Source organism: Callithrix jacchus, chromosome 6, assembly GCF_049354715.1.
Source record: "Callithrix jacchus isolate 240 chromosome 6, calJac240_pri, whole genome shotgun sequence".
In the NCBI taxonomy this organism is placed as follows: domain Eukaryota; kingdom Metazoa; phylum Chordata; class Mammalia; order Primates; family Cebidae; genus Callithrix; species Callithrix jacchus.
This window is the reverse complement of record NC_133507.1, coordinates 24,551,711-24,575,365: the sequence shown is the minus strand read 5'-3', so window position 1 is coordinate 24,575,365 and position 23,655 is coordinate 24,551,711. Positions and strand designations below refer to the sequence as shown.

Here is a 23,655-nt window from a genome sequence, read left to right as displayed (position 1 = left end):
ATGTGGAAGTCCTTCTCAACATTCCCAGAGGCGGCTTATTATTTTATTATCTCACAACCATTTAAATGGAATTGGTTGATGGGATGAAATATCTTTGAATGAATACAGTTGAATGAATAAAGAGAGTGGTTAAAATCTTCCTTGAGGCCTAGAGGGATTTACTTATTGGAAATACACCACGTCTTTTCAAGGCACATGCAAGGAATCTGGTCCTATAACCTTATCCCAGCCAGTGTGCCAACATCTCATTGTTCTCTCCTCTTCTGGTACTGTGGTCTCATTTTCTTTCTTAAGACTTAGAAAACTGGGAAGAAATACACACACCCCCACACACACACACACACACAAGCTATCTACTCATAGTCACTATGGTTTTTTCCACAGACTCCCTAGGATTAAAGAAATTAATGAACTTTCAGCTGAATAGGACTGAGGCTTTTAAAACCTTACCAACTACTATCCTTAAAGAAAAATGGAAACATTTCCCCCAAAGGCCATTGTCAGTTATGGAATTCAACTTAAGAAAGAGGGTGGTGACATGCTCCTTTTTCCCACTGGACCAAAATTTCAAAGCTTCAAATGTGTGGTAAATCTAACCAAAGATAAAGATTTGCAGGTGTTTTTTACATAAAAGCAAGAAGGACAGATGTATCTAAAACGTGCTTTTAACCAAATACGACATCTGCAATCTATTAGGGGTGTTCTGATGAAGGAAAGTGAGAGGCGAGGTTTAGGCAGAAAGCCTGCTCTGCACAAACACCAGCCTGAGGATGTGCCAACCCTCTGTCAGAATCTCAGGACGCCAAGGTTCTAAAAAAGGTTACTTTCCGGGGAAAACTTACATTTCTGCCAAAAAACCCAGTTTCCCTTCTTTCTTGCCTTCTATCAAGTTATCTTTGAAACGTCAGTACCTTCTCTTTACTCAAGTACACCTACATATTTTAGTATTTAAAACTTGGCAGCCACCTCAGATAAAGAGAACACTCCCTGCTTTGAGTGTGCGGACCTTACTTTTCCAACACTCATGGAGAGCAATCCGTGTCCTGATTCAGTTACTAACTCTCCCACAGAACAAAGCAGAATTGTCACAACAAGCATTACTTGCAGGTTACTTAATGGTTAGTATATGTCTGTCTTGCAAGAAAACCACTAACTTTTATTAATGTGTTTGTAGCAAAGACTCTTGCAAAACACCCATGGCTGTGAAAATGACTCCAAGGTATGTGAGTCCTAGAATGGACATTCAGCAGGACACTCAATTTTGTTCATATAGAGGATCCATGGCCAGGGCTTGCTTTGGACCTCCCTTTGGAAGTCTTATATTGAGCTTTAGCAACTGGGCTCTAATTAAACATAACATGTAATCGGAGTGCTCTGTAAATGAATTCTCCCAATGAGCATACCAAGTCTGTCTCCTGTATAAAGTCTCTTACTTGCTTACTGACTTTTTGATAAACCATTAGAGCTGCAGCATTTTGTTAATTACTAAACTCCTGGTGACAGACAAAACTGGCCTGTTAAAACTTGTGCTGTAATTTGAGGATTAAAAGCCACACCTCTGGGAAATATCAGTATCAAAACTGATTTGGTGTTGGAGACAAGGTGTAGAAGCCACAGTTTGACAAAGTAGATTTCCAAGCACAGTTAGCAATTACATCTTTAGAAAATCTTCTGTTACACCATTTACAAGAAGGCATTTTTAAGGAGCTACATGTCAGGAATATGTGTTTAAATCTCTTCATTTATACATGCATAGATAAAGCCCATATTTAAGAAGCACCTACTATGTATAGAAGAGCAAGCACTATGCTAGATACAGCAAAAATCAACACTCCTGGACCGGGTGCAGTGGCTCCTACCTGTAATCCCAGCACTTTGGGAAGCTGAGGTGGGCAGATCACTTGAGACCAGGAGTTTAAAGGCCAGCCTGGGCAACATGGCGAAACACCATCTCTACTAAAAACACAAAAATTAGCCGAGTGTGGTGGCACATGCCTGTAATCCCAGCTACTTAGGAGGTTGAGGTATGAGAATCACTTGAACCCAGGAGGCGGAGGTTGCAGTGATCTTCACTTCACTGTACTTCAGCCTAGGTGACAGAGCAAGACTCTGTCTCAAAAAAAACAAACAAACAACAACAACAAAAAAAAAACAGGCATTTTGGGAGCCAGAGGCAGGTGGATCACCTGAAGTCAGGAGTTCATGACCAGCCTAAAATGGTGAGACCCCGTCTCTACTAAAAATACAAAAAAATTAGCCAGGTGTGGTGGCAGGCACCTGTAATCCCAGCTACTTGGGAGGCTGAGGCAAGAGAATCCCTTGAACCTGGGGGGCTGAGGTTGCAGTGAGCCAAGATCATGCCATTGCACTCCAGACTGGGCAACAGACTAAGACTCCAGCTCAAAAAAAAAAAAAAAAAAAAGTCCCTAAAAATCTTATAATCCAATGAAGAAAATGCCATTTTAAAAATCAAAGTATGTGGTCAGCAAATTTCTGGAAAATATCTTAGTATTAAGGAAAAAGTAATGATTACAGCATCAATGTACTTTCCCTGGGAAACTCTCTTCACTTGATCCAGGGTTTGTGGATTGAAGGCCTATGTCAGGAGGTTCTCTCCTAATCCTTTATCACCAATGTCATCTAAAAGTGCAAATAATGAACAAAGACTGTTATGACAGAGAACAGTTGGTATTTCACTTATCCTTCATCCACAATAATCTTCCAGTAAAACTGAATGTAAGTTTCCATATCAGTTGAGAAGCTTTCTCTTAAAAATAAGAAAAAACCATCTCAAACTGGCTTAAATGATAAAAGTGATTTAATTTTTCAAAGATCAATAAAAGCCAAAGGCTTCAGGCATGAATCAGAGCTTCGGCTGAATTTCTCTACAGCTCTCATCTCCATATGTCATCTCTATTCCCAGCCTGATTTCCCTTTATTATTCACAAGATACAAGGAACAACAGGGATTACATGTTCTCTTTCTTCACACCTATGGGAAAAAAGGAACTTGGCATTTCATGCCCATCAAACAAAAGTTCTGTGCTTTAAGCTGATTTGACCACCTGGAACCAATTCCTGTGGCCAGGAAAATACCTTGGTGCTGATTGGCTTAGGCATGGGACACCTGAGCCAATCACCTATGGGACTGGGGATGATTAACTACCCAGAGTACCTGGCTGCTACACAGTGGAGGAGGCATGAAAGGAAAGGTGAACAGCCCATCTCACATCATAGTGCCTGCTATAAACTTTTTTCATGAACAGCCTGGATTGCTAGTTAATTTTTATTCAATATCAGACATAAACCCTAGAGAGGAATCTGTTTTCTATAAATTTTCTAAGTCAGACATTTAAAGATGGTTTTACTTTTTCAAAAACATAACAAAACGGGTAACTGAAATTTTGTTTTTTTGCATAGTTCTCTCTTTCCTTAAGAATACATAAAATTCTCCCCCTAAAAATGTTTTTACCATTTGATATCAGTGAGAATGATTTAAAATTTGCCCTATAGCCCATCTTTCCTAACCCTTTTATCACCAATTTCCAAAGCAATATGACCTAATTTGGAATTCTCAGGTATGGTAACCCAAATATATTCTCCTTCATCTTGGATAATGGATCATTAAATTTGCAGAAGACACCATGTTCCAAGGCATAATGAAATTTAAAAGTTTTCTGATACATGTTCACCAGCCTTCCAAAACCCATCCAAGCAGGACCTGTCCGGTCCTCATGAAACACGCCCTAGATTCACCAACTCCATCTGTAAAGTGCCTAGTCTAAGGGATTTTCAACAACTAAGTATTTCTTCCACATGAGTAATACTAAACCAGGGATGTCCAATCTTTTGGCTTCCCTGGGCCACATTAGAAGAATTGTCTTGGTCCAAACATCAAATACACTAACGATCGATCATGAGCCAAAAAAAAAAAAAAAAAAAAATCTCGTAATGTTTTAAGAAAGTTTACAAATTTGTTTTGGGCTGCATTCAGCGCTGTCCTGGACCACATGTCACCCACGGACCTTAGGTTGGACAAGCTTGTTACTAAATAAAGTGTCCAGGAATAAGTCCACCTGTGGTATTTTCTTCCCACTGCCTTGGTGATGAAAGAATGAGTTGTCTGGAAGTCAAACCACCGCCTTCTTGTGACTGTGGCTGACTGTTTAAAGGCCATGGAGAACAGCCTAAATGAGAAGCTAACCTCATACAACCCAGACATACCAAAACAATGGTAGCCAAACTTTCAATAAGCATTGCACTTGAAAAAATAATTGTAAGCCTTCAAGTCGTCTGTTTCAGAAATGAGTATTTTTCTGGCTGCAGAAGATGCCACTGAGGCTCACAAGTTGCATCAATGGCAGACACATTCAGGCAGGCCGTTAGAATCAGGCCTGGGTTTGTCTTCACTTTGGAATTTACTATTGTATTTATCACTTCCTCACTGACATCCCCCTCCCACCACCCCATTGAGATTTGGCAATCTTTGGCAAAACCCAAAATGCCAGGCACAGTGCATTCACCTCTGTGTAGAAGGACTGCAGGGTATTTTGCTCCCTTGTAGGAGAGATTGAGGAACAGGAACAATTCTTTGCCACCAAAACCCTGGACTACCTTTGGAATGGCTTCATCTCCTCTCCCTCAAAAGGGAGCAGCCCTGGAGCTGAAGAGGAGAAATTGTGACACCTGTGCCAGGTTTGCGGCAGGCCAGCCTGCCCCCCAGCAGGCAGCTGCGTGGGGGGGCCAGTTTGGCCCAAGTGCTGCTTAGTCAGGCTCTAACACCTCGCCAAGCTGCAGATGTGCCCAGACCTGCCACCACCAGGTGTCTGTCTCTGGGACAGGGAGCTGACAGCACAAATGTGATTCTTGCCTCCTGCTGTTTCCTGACACCTCAGAGGAATGCAGAGGACTCAGGAGAAAACACCACAGAAGGCCACCGACAGGACCACTGCTCTCTGCCCACCCTACTATGTCAAAAGGCTTTGCCTGCCCTGCCCCTTTGGCCCTCGCCCTGTCCTTCTGCCAACGGCCCTAGGGCTGGCTCCTCCTCCAGGTCACTGGTGGGCTCAGGTGAGAGGCGGCTACCTCCTCAGGCAGATTACCTGCTTGCCTGACCTGCTGTAGTATGATGTTCCCATTGTTAGTGCCCAAACCTCCATAGCTAAAAGGTGTTTTTGTTGTTTTTTTCTAATAGAAAAGATTCCCATGATTTAAAATATTCTTTAATTAAAAGTTTTTCCAAGCTCATCTGTCCCCACTGAGGAAAAACTTCTTGTGAGAAATAGTTTCCTAAGAAGAGGCTATTCTCTATTTAACAGAATTATTTATTAACAACCTGCAGGGGTCTTCTAGTGTGTAAATGTTAGAAAGTTTTACCTGCCCATTTGTGGACTTTGGATCCAACACAAAAGGTTGTATCTAATCTCTGTGTGTTTTTCACGAATTCCATTCAAAACTTAGGGGGGTTATGAGCTGTTCTCCATCAGCAGTGATGTTCACGCTACAAATATTTATTGCACATCTATTATGCGCTACAATCCCAGGCCTCAAGAAAACATCACTATATAGCAGTGTGCAAATGAACAGCACATTGGCCAGATTCAGTGTGCAAACATTTTGAGTCATACTGTATTTATAAAAAATTTGAATTAGTTGCCAACTTTTAAACATCATAACATTTACAGCTTCTCTTGAAAACTCAAGAAATCTGGCAATACTGAGCCGAGACATTCCCAGCTGATGACAAGCAGAGTAACTACTGGCCACTTCAGACAGGCACTGGCTCTGGGTTCACATGGCCCCCCACTTCCCCGACGCACCTGCCCAGCCCCTCAGCATTTGCTATTGATTCTCAGGATGGGGAGTGACAACATACCCTGGGAAATGCCTCAGTCAGAGACAGAGCAACCCAACCAAGCCCTGCCTCTCAGAAGAGCTGATTCTTACCTCCTTGCCATCAAGTCACAAAGATTTCATTATTTTTTATCTTCTCAATCTTTCCAATTTTTAACAAAGTTTCTTTTAGTCCATGGTAATGTAAAGTTAGGGAAGACAATCTGTTTTTATCACTGCCAAGACAAGGAAATTGCCACAAAAAGAAATGGAAAGGTTGAAACATAGAAGCAAAACGTGAGGACTTTGCAAGAGCAGGATGGGCTCTCAGAAATGCTCTCATTTGCCAGATGAAAAAGCTGAGGCCTATAGGAAGGAAAGGCCATGCCAGACCCTACTACTGGTAACCAGTAGGAAAATAGGAAAATGGTCTGGGTAGTCTTTACCCAGCCAGTAACACACTTCTGTGTACAGGCACCGGTAGTTTCTCTGTTCTTGTTTCCACTTACATGTTTCCAAGGAATGGCAGAGAAGCCCATCAGACCTGAGAAATAAATCTGAGGACTGATTCCAGAGGTCACTTGGTACTATCAGGTACGTGATTTTAAATGAACCTGTAAAGATTAATTAGTAATTTTTATCTCGACTACTGATTCCTTATATGGGGGTGCAAACTGTCATATGTGAAAAAAATGTATATCAATCTCAACGCAGCATGTTAGAAGAGGTAGCTTGTTTTCATGTTTTAAAATTACGTACTCCCAAAATCCTTCTTGTGTTTATAGCTACGAACAGAGTTACACAGTTGATCCTTATATTTGCTGCTGGCAGAAAGTTTTAGTAAAACAAATATAATTCAGTTGCAATTAATAGAAAGATAATGACCAAAACCTTCAATTGGACAGATTAAAGTTATTTAAGTGGGCCACTGCCTGAAACATAGACATTGTGGTGTATTTATAATAAGCATAGGTGGCATTCAGTAATGTTGTAACCAAGGATCCCTCTTGGTTACAAAATAATTGTAGGTAACAAATTTAAGTTAATCCAAAAATTGGTTTTAGGTGCAGCAGAAAGGAAAGGAGGAGAGCAGCATTTGCAGAACAGAGACTGTTTTATTTAGTTTTACCAATCTAGCCTGAGACAGGCTTTCATATCGGCTTTTATATATGAGGAAAGTGGAGCCAAGAAAGCTGACTTCCTCAGCCAGTTTCCAGCTGCTGGGAATGAGCTATCCCTAGGTCACTCTGACTTCAAAACCAAAGGTTTGTCTGCTACCGTATCTCATAGCACAGAAGCCACTAAGATGAGTAATGACCAAAGGAGTTAAGACAAGCACACATCACAACTAGGCTACAGAATGCAACAGGTACGATGAAAGAGGCAGAAAAAAGTGCTTGGGGGTCACAACAGGGCAAGAGCATATGGAGTGGAGGCTTGGTGGATCAGGGTAGGTTTTTGAGATGTGACATTCCAGAAAGTCCTTGAAAGATCCATTGTGTTAAAAGCAGAGAAGGAGGCACTAGAAGAAAGGCCTAAATACTAGGCCACAAAGGAATGAGAGGTAAGCAGTTTAGATGTAAAATGAATGAAGCAAAGCTACATCAAGAAGCCACAGGAAAAAAAAATGAATCTCCCCCCAGGGCAAGGTCCATGACCTGAGACAAGGAGACTTCATGCCTGCAAGGAAAGGCACCGCACCTCAAACTCAGGACACTCACCTGTGTGTCCACTTTGGGAGAGGCAGCAGGACCCGCTGGATCCCAGGAAGCCCAGACACCCACCTTTCTTCCTCAAGCACCCTGTTCCCTCCTTTCCCTCCCCTTACCCTCAGAGGCCTTCCACCTGCCTCTGCCGTCCACAGCCACAGCCAGGCACACTCTGGGTGGCTGAGGGCAACTCACTTCATCTTCTTTCTTCCCAGAGAGGGAAGAAAGAGCTTTGTTTCCTTCTCAAGGATCCTCACCAGCAGCAAGGCAGGTGGAAGAAACAGAGGGAAGAGGAAGCAGGACCCCCGCGCCCCCCACCCCCAGTCTAGCCTTTAGAGACTCCTTTTAAGGAGCTGAAAAGGCTGGGAGGGGCCTGCCCTGCCCCGGGGCAACAGAATCCCGGGCGCCGCTGCAGCAGCTGTGGGCGATCTCCCTCAGTTCCTGGGCTCCAGGATCCTGCGGCCTTCAGCCCCGCCGCGTCTGCTCTCGGGGGCATCTCCCGTGGGCTTCTCCAGGGCACTTCATTTCATTCCATCCCTACCATCCAATAAAACGCGAAAAACTTAATCCCATTTTACAACTGAAGCCACTGAGGCCCAGAGAGCAAAGCCGTCTGTCCTGGGAAAGTGGTTAAGCTGGGACTTAAACTCTTTAGACCACCCAAGCGAAGGTGGGGGATGGGGGCTTAAGTTATTAGGAAAACCTCCTGGAGACCCCGTTTTTCCACATCCCGGGACGCTCGTCCCGCACTTTCTCGGGAATGAGGTTTCTGCAGGCGAGGGCGGCGCTGCCTTCTTCGTCCGCGGCGGTGAGACCCCGAGGGCGCCCCGGGGTAGGAGGGGAGACCGAATCATCTCCTGAGAAAAGCGCCAGAGAACTTCAGAGCGTTTCGCCCTTCCCCGCGAGAGGCAAACACCAACACGTCTGTGTCTTTTACCAACAAGTGCCTTCAAGCCCGGCGGGGGCAGACACCTCCGCGCCGGCCGCCGGCGAGGTCTCCGCGGTCTGCGGGGGCCACGGCCTCATCTCAGCTGCGCTGATTTAGGGCGTTAGCGGGCCCCGGGACGCGAGGCTGCCTCCCCGGCGGCGCAGTAGCGCCCGCAGCGTGAGGCGACGGGGCGGTGGGGGAGGGGCGGAGGGGCGCAGGGGGCGGGCGTGCGGGCACACGCGGTGCGCGGCGGGGGCGGCCATTGCGCTACGCAGCCCGGGCGCCGGGGGAGCCGCCCACTTCGCCGGGTCTGGCCCCGACGGCCAGAGAGCGGATGCGGCGGCGCCCGCCGAGCCGGGGCGGACGCGCCGGGAGCCCCAGTACCACAGCGGTCGCAGGATGGCTGAGGTAAGCGCGGGAACCCTCTGCGCGCGGTGCCGCGGCCTGGACGCCTCTGGGCTCCGGCTCCCGTGAGTACCTGAGGGCCGCCCCCCGAGGGCCACCTCCAGAGGGCCGGCTGGCCACCTGCGCGGCCCCGAGGCGCGGCGGGAGGGAGCGCGGTCTCGGACCGGGAGGGCAGGCGGGGCGCTGGGACCCGTCCCCGCCCGGCGTCCCGGAGCGGGTAAACGGTCTCGGCGCCCCGGCAGCGGGCGCGTCGGAGGTGCGGGCGGGCGAGGCTGTGGGAATCGGCGGGTGCCCTACACGCCCTCCCCGCCGCCCACACCCCAGACTTCGCCCAGGGCGTTGGGACTTGCTGTTCCCACCTGTGGGAGTCGACCCCTTCTGTCTTTTTTTCTTTTACCTCAGAATTTGTGAAAGAGCTGACACTTCACGCTGGCCGTCCTTCTCCCGGGGGATTGTTGCTCTGGAGAGCGGGGCGCGCGGCAGCCTCGGGTCACTCAGGAGAATTGCGGAGACCGGCGGGTGGCCGTGAGGGGGCTTTCCCGTCCACTGCGGGACAAGTTTTTTGTACACCAAAACAAAAACATAAAACCCACGACTGAAAAATCGCTAGACAGGTCCGGGACATAGAGCGAGCGCGGGCCGTGTGGCGGGCAGATTGGGCCAGCGTCGCGGCCGACTTGGAGTCCTCGCCCGGCTCCGCACCAGGCGGCGCGCCCTTCAGAAGGCGCTGGGACGGGGCTAGGGCGCTCGGGGTCCAGGGTGGAAGCCGGGCCGAGCCGCGTCCGCCGCTCCGAGGTTTCCCTGGAGTGACAGGAAGTGGGCCCGGGCTGCGGAACCCGCGGCTGCGCCCGGCGCTTCCTTCAGGGGTTTGCCGGGAAGCGCCCGGACGGGAAGCCCCCGGCCCCCGACTTCGAGCCCCCTTCACGGCCCGGCCCGGCTTCAGGACCCGCCAGCGCCGCGCTCGCCGGTCTCGGGAGCGCCCCGTCGGTCGAGCGCTGGGAGCCGGGCGGCGGCGGCGGCGGCGGGGCTGGAGGCTGGAGGCTGGGGGCCGCGGGCGGCGGCGGACGAGGAGGAGGCAGCGGCCACTGCGGGGTCCCCACTGCTCCCCGGGAGCCGCCGCCCAGACCCGGAGCCGCGCCGCCGCCTGGCTTTGCCTGCGCTCCTGAGGATTTGTCAGCCAGATGTGACAAGATTGTGGCGAGGCGAGTGAAGGAGATCTGATACTAATCAGCGCGTAGCTCCGAGCCAAACTTCCTCAAACGCGGTGTAGAAACATGTTCTCATTTAAGGCTTCTCTTTGTGGCTGCGGGGCTGCCACCGCTCCGAGTCTGACAGTTAAATGCAGTGCCATCTCCCAGCCTTAATTGTGTGAGTGAAGTGGTGTGCGTTCGGGGGGATCCGACACTCGGGGTGCAGTAACGTCCCCTGGTTTTCTGGCCGTGCTCGCCGCTTCCTCCGAAGGCCAGGGCATTTAAATCTGCCCAGACGCCTGGTCTCAGCCAGGCCTCTGCTGTTAACACTTAAGGGGCCTAAAAGGGGCCCCACCGGTGTCCTGGGAATCCCTGTCAGAGTGTGTGTGTGAGAGAGAGAGAGAACATGTGTTACTGCAAGGGGCCACAGAGCAGATGTAGCAACAAGTTTTAAAAATATATATTCTTTTCATCAAAGCGACTAGACTTTGACTTGACAGTAAGTGAATTGAAAAACACCATTTGGCGGATTTTTTTTTCTGGCGTCCTTTCATTCGCTGTTTATTGTTTTAATTTGCTATTTGATTTTATGAGATCGCTTGATAAGATTCTAAGAATCTTCTTAGACTCTTAGTTTGCAAATAGATGTTTATGTATTAAAACTTTTGTTCCGTGATAGATTACTCTTTTCAATGATCCCTTCCCAAATTCGTTTATACACCTTATTAAAACCTTGTTAAAATAGTTTATGTCAAAATAAAATTTTGTACATCATATAAAAGAACATGACTTCAGATGTTACAAATTGTACTAGATTTGATTTGTGCTTTAAAGAGGTGCGAAAAGATAACTGCCCCTTTTGTGATGATGAATTTTGAGAAATAACTTTATTCTTTTTGGCATACTTTCAGATGGTTAAAACGAATGAGATATGAGTCATCATTTGATTTCTCATCTAATAAGTTTGCTAACTTTAATTTCACCAAGAAACTTACTATTTCAAGTCAACTGTTGGTTGAACATGTTCTTGTAGTTAAATGCTGAGAAGATGTGGTGAAATTTTCACCTAGTACACTTGCTGCTCACACTTTGGGTACTCATAATTGTGTTCAGGCGGCTGCTTAATTTAATTTAAATGTCATCTGTACCTATAGAGTCCCTTCAGACTAGTAAGGATTTAGGGACATTCTCCTCCTTCAGAAAGTGGTTAAAGTTCTTATTTGGCTTTTGATATCCACTAGGATGTAAAACAGTGATCTATTTGCTATGGTTATAATTCACATTAGAAATATTGACCAACATAAAGTAATTGCCTTGGAAGCATGAGGTTTACTAGAAGGCCATTTTATTTTTCATTGCATCTTCCCTATATAGCAGTTAGGCCTGCATTCCAGGCCCATGCCCACTTTTTATACCTCAGGATCATCAGGTTGGAAAGACCATCCAACCCCATGAGAATGAAAAGCCATACAGGTTTCCTTGTGGAACAAAATAATTGTCCCTAAGCACACACTTGTCATTTATGAATGTCTGTGGATAAGTATAAACAGGAACATTTTAAAAGTTCAGTTTGTCACTAAAATTGAACTGCAGCTTATGGGGTAGGGGGCAGAAGTGTCTTTTAGCTTCTGTATATGGCTTCAGAAGTTATTTTGATGTGGCCATTAAAAGGGATGTCCTGAAGTTTCCACAGGGTAAATTATTTACAGGAGTATGTTTCACCCCAGGGTGAATTTTCTCCTCTACAGATGTCATTTAGAGTGCGTTACTTTTGTCAGAAACTGTCCTTTTTTAGAAAGAACCGAAAATACTCTAGCTAAGGTGAAATCTCAGTGATAAGCCACCCATCTTTTTGGTATCTAAAATCAAGATTTAGGGAGTGAGTACTTTTTTTTAATTACCTAATTCCAAGTATTCTACTGCAGAGGTTTTATTTCTTTATCTTTCATGACTTCTCTGAGAGATGTTAAAGATAACTGTATTCTGCTCAAAAGGAGCATCTGGAAAGCGTTTCTTTTTCCTTTTAAACTGGTTTCCACCTGAAAACCTTATTTCTGCATATCTTGTCATTCTTTGAAGTCCTTTTCCTAATTCTGGAAATTCCAAGATTCCAGTGTGGCACCATTTCTCCACACAGACACATGCCTATTTTAGCTAAAGAGGGTAGGTGTAAACAGAGAACAGACTTGCTTCTCCGGGGTCCAATTTGGGGCCTTCTCAAACCTCACATCATTATGGGCAAACAGACTGTCACTGTTGCCGTCCACACATGAACTCATTATTATAAACCAGGCTAACAAATCACAGGAGAACTCTGCCTTGGGGAAATGATAATTTCATTCAGCTAATATGAAATAAAAGAGAGATGTAGAAATAAAATGTGAGGACCAGGTCCAAACAGTCCTGTCCATAGGGAAATAGTTGCTTCAGGTAAACCCTAATTCAGGGTTCTAACTTTTTTTTCATGTAGTTAGATTAGTTTGATTGTCTCCACTTACAGATTATTTGTGTGATCCTACCAAATACTCAAACCTCAAAATTTTTTTCTGGTTGTACGTCAGCTTCCGGAAGTGTTGTCCATGTTCTGTAGTCCTCTAATTGCTTCTTGTATTATTCATTATGAAAGTAAAATTTTTATACTGTCAACTCTAACATTTCATGCTACTTCATGCTGAATTTGAAGAACATGATCAGGATGGCATAATGGCATAATTAACTAAGTTTGATCTTTTCTTTTTAAAAACTTAGTTTTGAAAACCTGGTTTCCACTAAGTCCCCAAAAGAAATATTTTACAAAATTTTACATAGAAATGTTCACAATTTTGTCTTTATTTTATATCAGCAGCAGTAGTGAAGTTGCATTGCTTATGTAATTTAGGTAAAATTATGCTAAAGTGTAAGTGTTTTGTATTGTATTTTGTTTTCTCCTCGGGTTAATTAAGCTACATTCAGAAAGTTCCCTTTACATGCAAGTAACATCTTTTGGCTTTTTTGTTATCAAAGGTTTCTAAAGATTACCTCTGAGGTTTCCCAAGTTTAGGTTATAAAGGAAAAAAATATATCCATATAATTTATATTTCTGCACAGTTCTTAAATTTTTTTAAAGAAGAAATGTTTGACTTGGCTTTTAAGGTAATCTTTGCAGATTTTTCAGCTATTTTATGTATTTTCAGTTTTTGAAACTAATAATTTTAAGAAAAAAAAGCACAGACATTAAATTATTTTGGCACAGGGTTTATACTTTGATTCATAGACATCAAAAGAACAAGTATTTTCCCCATCACTGTCTTTGAACTAAGCAGCAAGAAAACACTACAAATGTGTCGCACATACCTTAAACTCACAGGTAGACTCAGTCCAATATCTGCCACTTGAAGGAGGTCTACCCCCCACCTCCCCTTTCTCTGCCAGACCCTTCTCCATGCCCTCAGTCTTCTTTGGTCTCTCGTTTCATCCTCATACTTGCAGTGAGAAACCAGATTTTGTCCATTCTCCTTTAGTGTTGTATTTATATTGCAAATACTGACTACCTGATTTCTGAGGCTCCCCACATCCCCTTTTAGCCATGTTTGTGGTAAACAGTGCCTCCCCATTGTTTAGAAAGCTAATGATCCTATGAACCCAATAAAGAGACTCTTGGCTGCCCATCTGAACACCCCAGGCCCACCTTATGTTGTCTTTCAAGGTAGGTCTCACTGCCCATAACAGAGATCTGTGGCCCAGGCTCCTTGTCCTGACACACGTGCACATGGTGAGCTTTACTTTGTACCTAGGCTTGTTGTATTTCCTGCATGCACAGATGAGAGCATGCTTTCTACCTGGAGGAAGGTCTCTCTGGCCTCTCTCTACAACCTTGACTTCTCCATTTCTCCTATCTCACTCAAACTATTAAATTTGGGGGACAGTAGGAGTTTGACTTATTTTTTTCACTTTTTGTTACAGAAGATTTCAAACAATCAAAATTAGAACTGCTTAATGAAATTTGGTAATATGTGCTTGGGGAATTCAACAGTTATCAACTTTGGACTAATTTCATTTCATCTATATTTCCTACCCATTCTCCCCATCATAACCAACACTGGATTACTTTAAAGCAAATCCTAGGCTTTATATAATTTCAGTCACATACATTATAATATGAAGCTCTGAAATACAAAGCCTCTTTTTAAAAAAACCAGAGCAATATACCATGGAGCACCTAAAAACTTATCAATAACTGTAATGTCATTAAACTTACAATTGGTGTTTAAATTTCCTTGATTACCTGATAAACTTTATATTACAGATGGTTTCTTCAAATCAGGACTCAAGTAAGGTCCATACATTGTCTTTTTTAATATATAGGTACTTTTTCCTTGCAATTTATTTGTTGAAGAAGCTGAATCATTTGTTCTATAGAGTGTTCCCTGGTCTGAATTTCAGTGATGATTTCCTTGTGTTATCCTTTAAACATTCCTCTGTCTCTTGTATATTCCTTCATTGGAGTTGAGCAAAAGGCTTGATCCAGTTCAGGTTTGAACTTTTTGGCAACAACACCAGATGTGTGGTGGTATTTATCCTTCAGTACAGAGGCAAATGGCCTAGTTTTCATATTTTTCATTAGGAGTTATGGAATGGTGGTATTCTAGTTCTTCGTTTATTTGATCCACATTCAAAGAGAATCTTTGTCTCATAAATGATTTTTTTACTTTGAAATATAGGTTATATAGAAAAGGATACATACTTGATTCTTTTCCTTTGTTGACCAGCTTTGAGAATAGTTAGTTCGTTTCCTAGCATTTTCTAAAGGTGGCCAGTGAGTTTTGTTTGTTTTGAGTATATTTAGAATTCCTAGATTTTAACACAGTGAATGACTCATGCTAATATTTGGCAAATCATATTCTCTACTCTGCTGTTCTTGACCAACCCAGTTGTATGACTTTTCTTGCAGACGAAAACATGTGCTCCCCTATTCTCAGACACTGGGAATTACTCATCTTTGCATCTCCATGAAGCGCCCCATGGTTACCAAGTACATGGTAGATGCTTTTGAAGCAAACAAACAAATAAAAACCTTATTAAGTAAATGATTATTTTGTTAAACTACTAATGGAAGATGATGGCATGATGTGTTGAGCGTCTGCCCCATGTGTGTTTCTCAAGTTCAGCTAAAGTCTGATGCTCTCAGCTGCAGATAAGCTGCCCCACATTAAAGGACTTGATGGGTTTTCGCCTCCCTTCTTCTCGGTTGTCCTTATTACCTATTTTTCAGAATCCTAGTTGTACATTTGTGGGTATGCATATTAAGAAAAAAACAATGGGAAACTTAAAAAGTGAAAGGAGTGAAAAGTCAGAGGCCGGAAGGTAGGGAGCAAAAATAAATAAATACAAATCTAGTTCTAATAAGAAAAGTGAGAAGTACAGAAGGAGAGCAACTCCAAAGAGCAGTGGGGTCGAGAACTAACTCCCACCCTTGAATGATGCAGTATCGTAAACTAGGAGGGCTAGCTCTGCAGCCACAGAAAGAGTAAGAATGACAGTTTCACAGCAGGTTAAGAGAAGCTAGGCTCTCTACCTAGATACCGACGGTGGCTTTAAGTGGTTCTTGTTTTATGTGTCCTGATTGACAGGTTTTGATATGCATGTTAGCAACAATTATTTATATTTAACATTTCAAAAATACTAAGAAAAAGCTGAATCAGGAGTTTGAGACCAGCCTAAGCAACATTAGTGAGACCCTGTCTCTATGAAAAACACTTTTTTAAATTAGTTGGTTATGGTGGCTTATACCTCTGTGGGATTTGGGAGGGTGGCTAAGGTGGGAGGACCCCTTGAGCCCAGGAGGTGGAGACTGATGTGAGCAGTGATTGCATCATTGTCCTTCAGCCTGGTGACAGAACAAGACCCTGTTTCAGAAAAAGAAATCCTGAAGAATGTTTGTTATAAAGCTTGGTGGCTCTTAAAAAGTGATTTGTGGTTTGCCAGACTGGGTTCTTTAATTTCAGGTTGAAGAGTTACGATTTTTTCCACTGAGAATCTGGCATAGCCTTAGAATCTCACACATAAGAGAAGACCATAGTCTCTAAACTTCAGTAATCTCTGCTAGTGAGTCATTTTTCACATGGTTTTTACATGGCCTTCTCCACAGTAAACAGGAAGATCAGTGTGTAAACTAGGAACTGCATTTAGCTGTAAATTAAAAGAATTCCTAAATGATAGTCAGGTATGACCTCAGCATTGCCTCATAGTCACAAAATGGTATCTGAGCTCCTGCCATCAGGTTCTTATTCCAAGAAAGAGGAAGAGGAAAAGGTAGACAGGTCTTACAATAGAATCAGCTGCCATTTATGAGGAGCCCAGAAGACCTAAGAACTTACTTGTTGTGGGTCTGACAGCAGTAACAGTCTCACTTTTTGATTGATCACTTCACCCAATAATTTATATTGTATATCATTGGTCAGTACTTAAGTCACCTGACCACCAACTGAGACTTGGAAATTAAGATTCTTTTACCAAGGCATATTGGAAAAAAAGATACTGGGGGAAAAGATTAATAATTAGTAAACATATACTTTCTCAAATAATACCAATGGAGGTCTTACCAAGTATCAGGCACAGTGCTAGATGTTGGTTTGCAGTTTTAGTTTTTCCATTGCCTCTTTCAGGAATGATTCATTGTGAAGCAGCTTTTTATAGTGGCTTTTTTACCTTAGATATTTTTGGTAGCTCGGTGCAGAGTTGGACCACCGGAGCCCAGAAGACCTAAGAACTTACTTGTTGTGGGTCTGACAGCAGTAACAGTCTCACTTTTTGATTGATCACTTCAGCTCCCCATCTGTGGTATCCTAACAGGCCTCTGAAGTAGGCAGGAGCAGGTTTCCAGCCCATGTTATAGCCAAAGATGCTAAGGCATGGAGCTGAAGTTTACATGGCTTAACTGCAAGTAAGACATAAGTTGAGGCCAATCCTTGGTTTTACTACCTCTCAGTGAAAGGTGCCCGGTGAGGTAAAGGGGAAGGAGCTCAGGCTCCCCAAGCCCTGCAACCAGAGATATCTTTTTAACAGGGAGATTATATTTATTTCATACCTTAAAAAAAAAAGAGGTTTTCTGTTAAAACAAAATCCAGAGTCTTTCACCTCCCCTGCAAGGTCCTTTGCAGAGTGGTCTCTGTCACCTCTCTCATTCCCATTTTCTGCTATTAACCTCACCATCTTCACTCCAGCTACTTGGCCCCTTAACTGTTCCCTAAATACCCCAGTCTCTTTTGTGCCTCATAGGCTTTGCACTTGCTGTTCCTTCTGCCTTAAATACTCCTCCATCTCCAGTCTGCACATGATCAACTCTTTGGTATCCCTTGGGACTCAATTCAGATGTTATCTCCTCAAAGGCTTTTGGTGATTACTCAATCTAAAAGATTCTTGCTCCTGTTCCTGTCCCTCCATGCTACCTAGTTAAATCACAAGCATAGCTTTCTTCTTAGTTCTTTTTATTATTATTATTTATATTTTTTGAGATGTAGTCTGTGTTGCCCAGGCTGGAGTGCCATGGCGCAATCTCGGCTCACTACAACCTTTGCCTCCCAGGTTGAAACGATTCTCCTGCCTAAGTCTCCCAGATGGGATTACAGGCATGTGCCACCATGCCTGGCTAGTTTATGTATTTTTAGTAGAGACAAGGTTTCACTATGTTGGCCAGGCTGGTCTTGGAACTCCTGACCTCGTGATCCGCCTGCCTTGGCCTCCCAAAGTGCTGGGATTACAGGCATGAGCCACTGCATTTACCCTCTTCTTAGTTCTTGCATAACACTTGCCTTATTCTGAAATGATACTGTTGTTCATTTCCTATCTCTGCCCTCTAGAACATAAGCTCCTTGAAGGTAAGGACCTCATCAGTCTTGTTCAACATTTTAACCTGTAGAATTTAGCACAATGCCTGGCTCATAAATGCTCAGTAAATACTTATTCAATGAATGAAATTTCCTTATTGTGTGGAACTTTAAAGTCCTTATCTGCATAATGTGTATGATAATACCTAACTCCAAAAGTGGTCATAGGGATTAAATGAACCATAAATATAACTGTAGTTAGCTCCAAATACTGATATTTCCAGGCATAATCCTCCCCTGGTATCCAAATTTGATACCATCCCAGTAGCCTGTAAGTTCTTCACCTTCCTAATCTATAAAATGGGGATAGTAATACCTAACCTCCCTGAGTAGTTGTGAGAAAGAAATGAAATAATACATGTACACTGATTAATACAGTGTCTCACATGTAATAAATGCCCAATAAGGCTCACCAACTGTGTGACTTTGGGCATGTTATAAATCTTTCACAAATTTAAGTTTCCTGAGAATAATTCTCCTTTCACAGCATTGTAGTAAGGATAAAAATAGATCACATATTAAAAATGAACTTTACCATGTCAAAAAGCAGATGCTGGGTCTAATCTACCCACCATTAAACTCAGCCCTGTCTAATATAACTTTCTGTGATAATGGAAATGTTCCATATCTCCACTGTCCAATAGAGTAGCCACTACCTACATGTTGCTGCTATGCACCTGAAATGTGGCTAGTGTGACCAAGGAACTGAATTTTACATTTTATTTGATTTTAATCAACACAAATGACTCCACTCAAAGAGCCAGTGCTGTGAGTCTAGGAACCCCAGAGATCTGTTTTCCCTCTCTCTCTTTCCAGTAAGTCCCCCAAGAATATCCCCCCAATTTATCTTCAGTGAAATGAAAGTATATGCATGTGCTAGAGATGAAAACAGCTTTGAACTAAATAGTTTTTATTCTGAGCTCATTATTCAAATCCTATAAGAGATATACTCTGTCCAGCACTGAATATCTGTATATAAACCTAACTATATGCCTAGCCTGACCATTGCCAGGAATTCAATTCAACATCTCCTGACAGGAGACCTGTGGTAGCATGTCTTCAAGCTGAAGGTAGAATAGGATGTTTGAAAGAGAAACTTAGTCCCCACAGCCTGCCTAAAAACTAGGTCATAACTTTTTATCCCAAGACTGCAAAACCTAATCTTCCATTACATACTAGGTATGTCAGTGGTTTTTAGATGAATGAGCAAACAATAGTTACAAAAAAGCAAACCAGAATTTTGAATGTTGATTTGTAGCAAATCAAAGTAACTAATAACAATTCTGGAAATAGTCTGATTAAGATGAGTGCATCGAAAAGAAATAATCACGTCTTGATGAGTTCAGAATGTTGTAAACATCTGCTTTATGTTTCTGAAGAATGGAACAAGAATGGATTCCAAAGGATATAATTTTAAGAGTTTCCCATTTTGATTTACATGAGTACTTTTTGTCCTGTAATTAGAATATTTTGGTTTGATTTCACTTTAGAAGTTTTTATTTATCTTTAGATAATGGTGCTGTAATTTTATTATGTCGTGGAATTCTAAGATGGGTGGAAAAACCCAAGAGCCTTGATATTGGAAGTTTTCTTAGACACAGTAATTAGCTTTTTTAGTTCATAAATAACTCCTCTGAGATTTATTTCCATAGATGTTTAATGAGCTTTATTAAGCCTTATTCAATTGGGTTCATGGAGAACCACAAGTATATTTCTTACAAAGCTGCATTCGTTCATTGAATTATAAACAAAATTATTTAAAATTGTCCCGAAACTAAAGTTAAAATTGTCCCCAAACTAAAACTATAGGCCCCCACCAGGGGCATTTGGCAGTATCTGGAGACATTTTTGGTCACAACTGGAGGGTAGGGTGTAACTGATATCTGGTTTGTAGCAGTCAGGAATGCTGACCAGACATCATACATTGCACAGAACAGCCCCCCACCACAAAGCATTATCCAGTCAAAATGTCAGTAGTGCCAAAGTTGAAAACCTGAGTCAGGTGACGAGAGGCAAAAAATAAGTTTGAGTCAATCTATGAAATGTGCTTGGAATTGTTCCCTCTGTGGTTTTGCTGTGCTGAACCTCAGACAGTCACCTAGTTTTCTGGGTTTCATGAGCCTTTTGAGCAGAGTCTTCAAGGAGCGAAAGAAGCATGTGCTTAAGGACGTCTCTACTTCTGGTTAAAGCAGGTCTTATTTTCCAGATAAGCAAAATGTGAATTTACTCATATAGTTCTAATATCTTGTTTTTAAAGAGTGAATGGGGCCTGGTGTGGTGGCTTACACCTGTAATTCCGGCACTTTGGGAGGCCGAGGCAGGTGGATCACCTGACGTCAGGAGTTCGAGACCAGCCTGGCCTATATGGTGAAACCTGTCTCTACTAAAAATATAAAAAACAAAAGCCAGGTGTGGAGGTGCACGTCTGTAATACCAACTACTGGGAGGCTGAGGCACAAGAATCACTTGAACCTGGGAGGCAGAGGTTGCAGTGAGCCAAGATTGTGCCACTGCACTCCAACCTGGGCAATAGAGTGAGACTCCATCTCAAAATAAATAAATTAATTAATTAATAAAAACAAAAAAATAGGCCAGGCACGGTGGCTGACGCCTGTAATCCCATCACTTTTGGAGACTGAGATGGGCAGATCACAAGGTCAGGAGATCAAGACCATTCTGGCCGACATGGTGAAACCCCATCTTTACTAAAATACAAAAAAAAAAAAAATTAGCTGGGTGTGGTGGTGCACACCTGTAATGCAAGCTACTTGGGAGGCTGAGGTGGGAGAATTGCTTGAACCCAGGAGGCGGAGGTTGCAGTGAGCCAAGATCACACCACTGCACTTCAGTCTGGCAACAGAGCAAGACTCCATCTCTATAAATAAAGAAATAAATAATGGCATTTTGAGGGATATAATCCAAAATAAGAACTTTACTCTCTTTAAAAAAAATTTTTTTAAATGGCCATATTTATATAATCTAGATTATGAAAAATTTCAGAGGTTTAGTACTAGGTATACTGGTACTGTTGAGAATGTAGCAGTAACTGGTTCATCTGTGAGCTGATGTTCAGAAGGTTGCATCTGAGTCTGAGATGCTGGACAACATTTTAGGTGTACTGCAAACTAACTTAATGGTGCCTTTTGGGATTTTTGTTTTCACAATGTGTAATGTAAATTTAACTATCACTCACTTTTATCCTTTAACTTACATTCAAGCTAACAATATCATTATGTGTATAGGCATACTTATATAGATGTATACTGTTCATGTATTTAATATGTTTATATATGTATATACAAGTAGAAACTCTTTAACCAAAATGTAAAATAATTTCTGGCATTAGAACAGTGTTTCTCAATCTTCTTGTCATTAACCTCCACACCTAAGGAGATTTTAGAGATGTTTTCCTAATTGTACCTCTCCAATGAAATTTTAGTATCACACCATTGTGATACAGGTTTATGTATGTTTATACGTTGTGTTTATACATAAAGTAATTCTTTCACTCCCCAAGACCAATTTTTATTCCTTTAGGGATGATAGAATCACCCTTAAGAATGCATGCATTATTAAAGTAAGGCAGTGTAATTGCATGGAGTTGTTCATATTGTACTGTATAATTTACAAGAGCAACACCTTTTCTCCCACATCTCCTGTGTTTTGGTAGCCTCTTGAATGGATTAGGCAATCCTGTTGCTATCTACTGCACACCTCAGTTATGAACAGCCCTATGCCCGCCCTATTACTTCACTTGAAAATGCCTAGCTGCAGCTGTGTTCAAACCCATTCTAGTCCAAAAGAAATTGTAGAAGACAACTCATGAAAAATTTAACTGGTATTTAAGCAGGGTCATTGGTTTTTGTTTTGTTTTTTGAGACAGAGTCTCACTCTGCTGCCCAGGTTGCAACCTCTACCTCTGAGGTTCAAGCAATTCTCCTGCCTCAGCCTCCTGAGTAGCTGGGACTACAGGTGCGTGCCACCACACCTGGCTAATATTTATATTTTTAGTAGAGACGGGATTTCAATATGTTGGCTAGGCTGGTCTTGAACTCCTGACCTCAAGTGATCCTCACACCTCAGCCTCCCAGAATGCTGAGATTACAGGCATGAGCAACTGCGCCCGGCCAGTTTTTTAATAACATTTTTATTGAGATGTAATTGGCATACCATAAAATTCACTCTTATAGAGTATACAGTCAAGTGACTTTTAGTATATTCATAGGGTTCTGCAACTATCACTACTATCTAATTTTAGAACATTTTCATCACTTCAAAAAGAACCATAGTCAAAATTTGAAACTTCTGTGCTTCAAAGTATACCATCAAGAAAGCAAAGATAACCCAAGGACGGGAGAAAGTGTATGCAAATCATATGTCTGATAATACACATGTACCTAAAATATGTAAGGGTCTTGTATAACTCAATACTAAAAAGGCAAACAACCCAATTTAAAAATAGGCAAAAGATCTGAATAGACATGTCTCCAAAGACATACAAATGGCCAGTAAGCACATGAAAAGATGCTGAGCCATTAGCCATCAGGAGAATGCAAATCAAAACCATAATGAGATCCCACTCACAATCACTAGGATGGTTATAATAAAAAAGATAGATAATAACGAATGTTGACGAGGATGTGGAGAAATTGGAACCCTCATACATTGCTGGTGAGAATGTAAAACAATGCAGCTGCTTTGGGAAAGTTTGGCAGTTTCTTAAAATGTTAAACAAGAATTACTATGCAATCCAGTAGTTCTACACCTAGGACTATACCCACAAGAAATGAAAACATGTGTCTACCATAAATTTGTACCTCTTCCTTTTGGGGAAGATGAAAATGTTCCAAAATTAGATTGTGATGAAGGTTGCATAACTCTGTGAATATGCTAAAAATCACTGAATTGTACACTTTAAATGGGTGAGTTATATGATATGTGAATGGTATCTCAATAAAGTTGTTTTTTTCAAAGATGAAAACAAACCAAAAGGAACACTCCCTCCAACTACTGCCCACTAGCAGTCACTTCAATCCATACCCCTCTCCATAGCCCAAGGTCACTATTAATCTGCTTTCTGTCTTTATCAATTGGCCTGTTCTTGACATTTCATGTAAATGGAATCATACAATCTGAGACTTTTGTGCCTGGCTTCTCTCAGTACATAATATTTTCAAAGTTCATCCATGTTGTAGCATATATCAGTATTTTATTACTTTTTATTGTTTAGTAGTATTCCATTGAATGGATATGGCACATTTTGTTTGTTCATCAGTTAATGGATGTTGGGGTTGTTTCTGCTTTTTGGCTATTGTGAATAATGCTGTTATGAATTTTCATATGCAAGTTTTTGTAGGCATATGTTTTTGGTTATTTTGGATATATACCTAGGAGTGGAATTTCTGGGTCATATAGTAACTCTATGTTTAACTTTTTGAGGAACTGCCAGAATGTTTTCCAAAGTGGCTGTGCCATTACAGTCCCCACCAGCAACCAATTTTTAAGTGAAGATTGATCATACACTCCTTAAAATGAATTTCTTCAGCCAGATTCTCCCTTCCCCCTCCCCCATGCAGGGCCACATAGTCCCTCAATTGGCAGATTAGAGGTTTAAACCCTTAATTGTAAGGCTTTGTTATCCTTCCAGATGCACAAGCACGTGTGCTACCGCTCTCTCTCTCTCTCTCTCCCCCCCCCCTTCCCTCCCTCCCCCTCCCCCTCCCTCCC

The 23,655-nt window shown here is 42.5% G+C and overlaps 2 protein-coding genes across 3 annotated transcripts in view; one reads left to right on the top strand and one right to left on the bottom strand.

Moving 5' to 3' along the window:
- Window positions 1–9,335, bottom strand: part of SH3GL3 (SH3 domain containing GRB2 like 3, endophilin A3) — a 293,614-nt gene extending 284,279 nt beyond the window's left edge. Inside the window, exon 1 of the mRNA XM_054258298.2 lies at window positions 9,271–9,335. The gene's annotated coding sequence lies outside the window, so the exon portion shown is untranslated. The remainder of the gene's footprint in view (window positions 1–9,270) is intronic.
- The window catches only part of BNC1 (basonuclin zinc finger protein 1), a 28,966-nt gene continuing 14,104 nt past the window's right edge, over window positions 8,794–23,655 (top strand). For both annotated transcript variants that reach the window (XM_035303960.3, XM_035303959.3), the window contains exon 1: window positions 8,794–8,876. Coding sequence is in view for 1 of the 2 variants with exons in the window: in XM_035303959.3 (XP_035159850.1) it covers window positions 8,868–8,876 (9 nt within the window). In the remaining variant the exon portion in view is untranslated. The remainder of the gene's footprint in view (window positions 8,877–23,655) is intronic.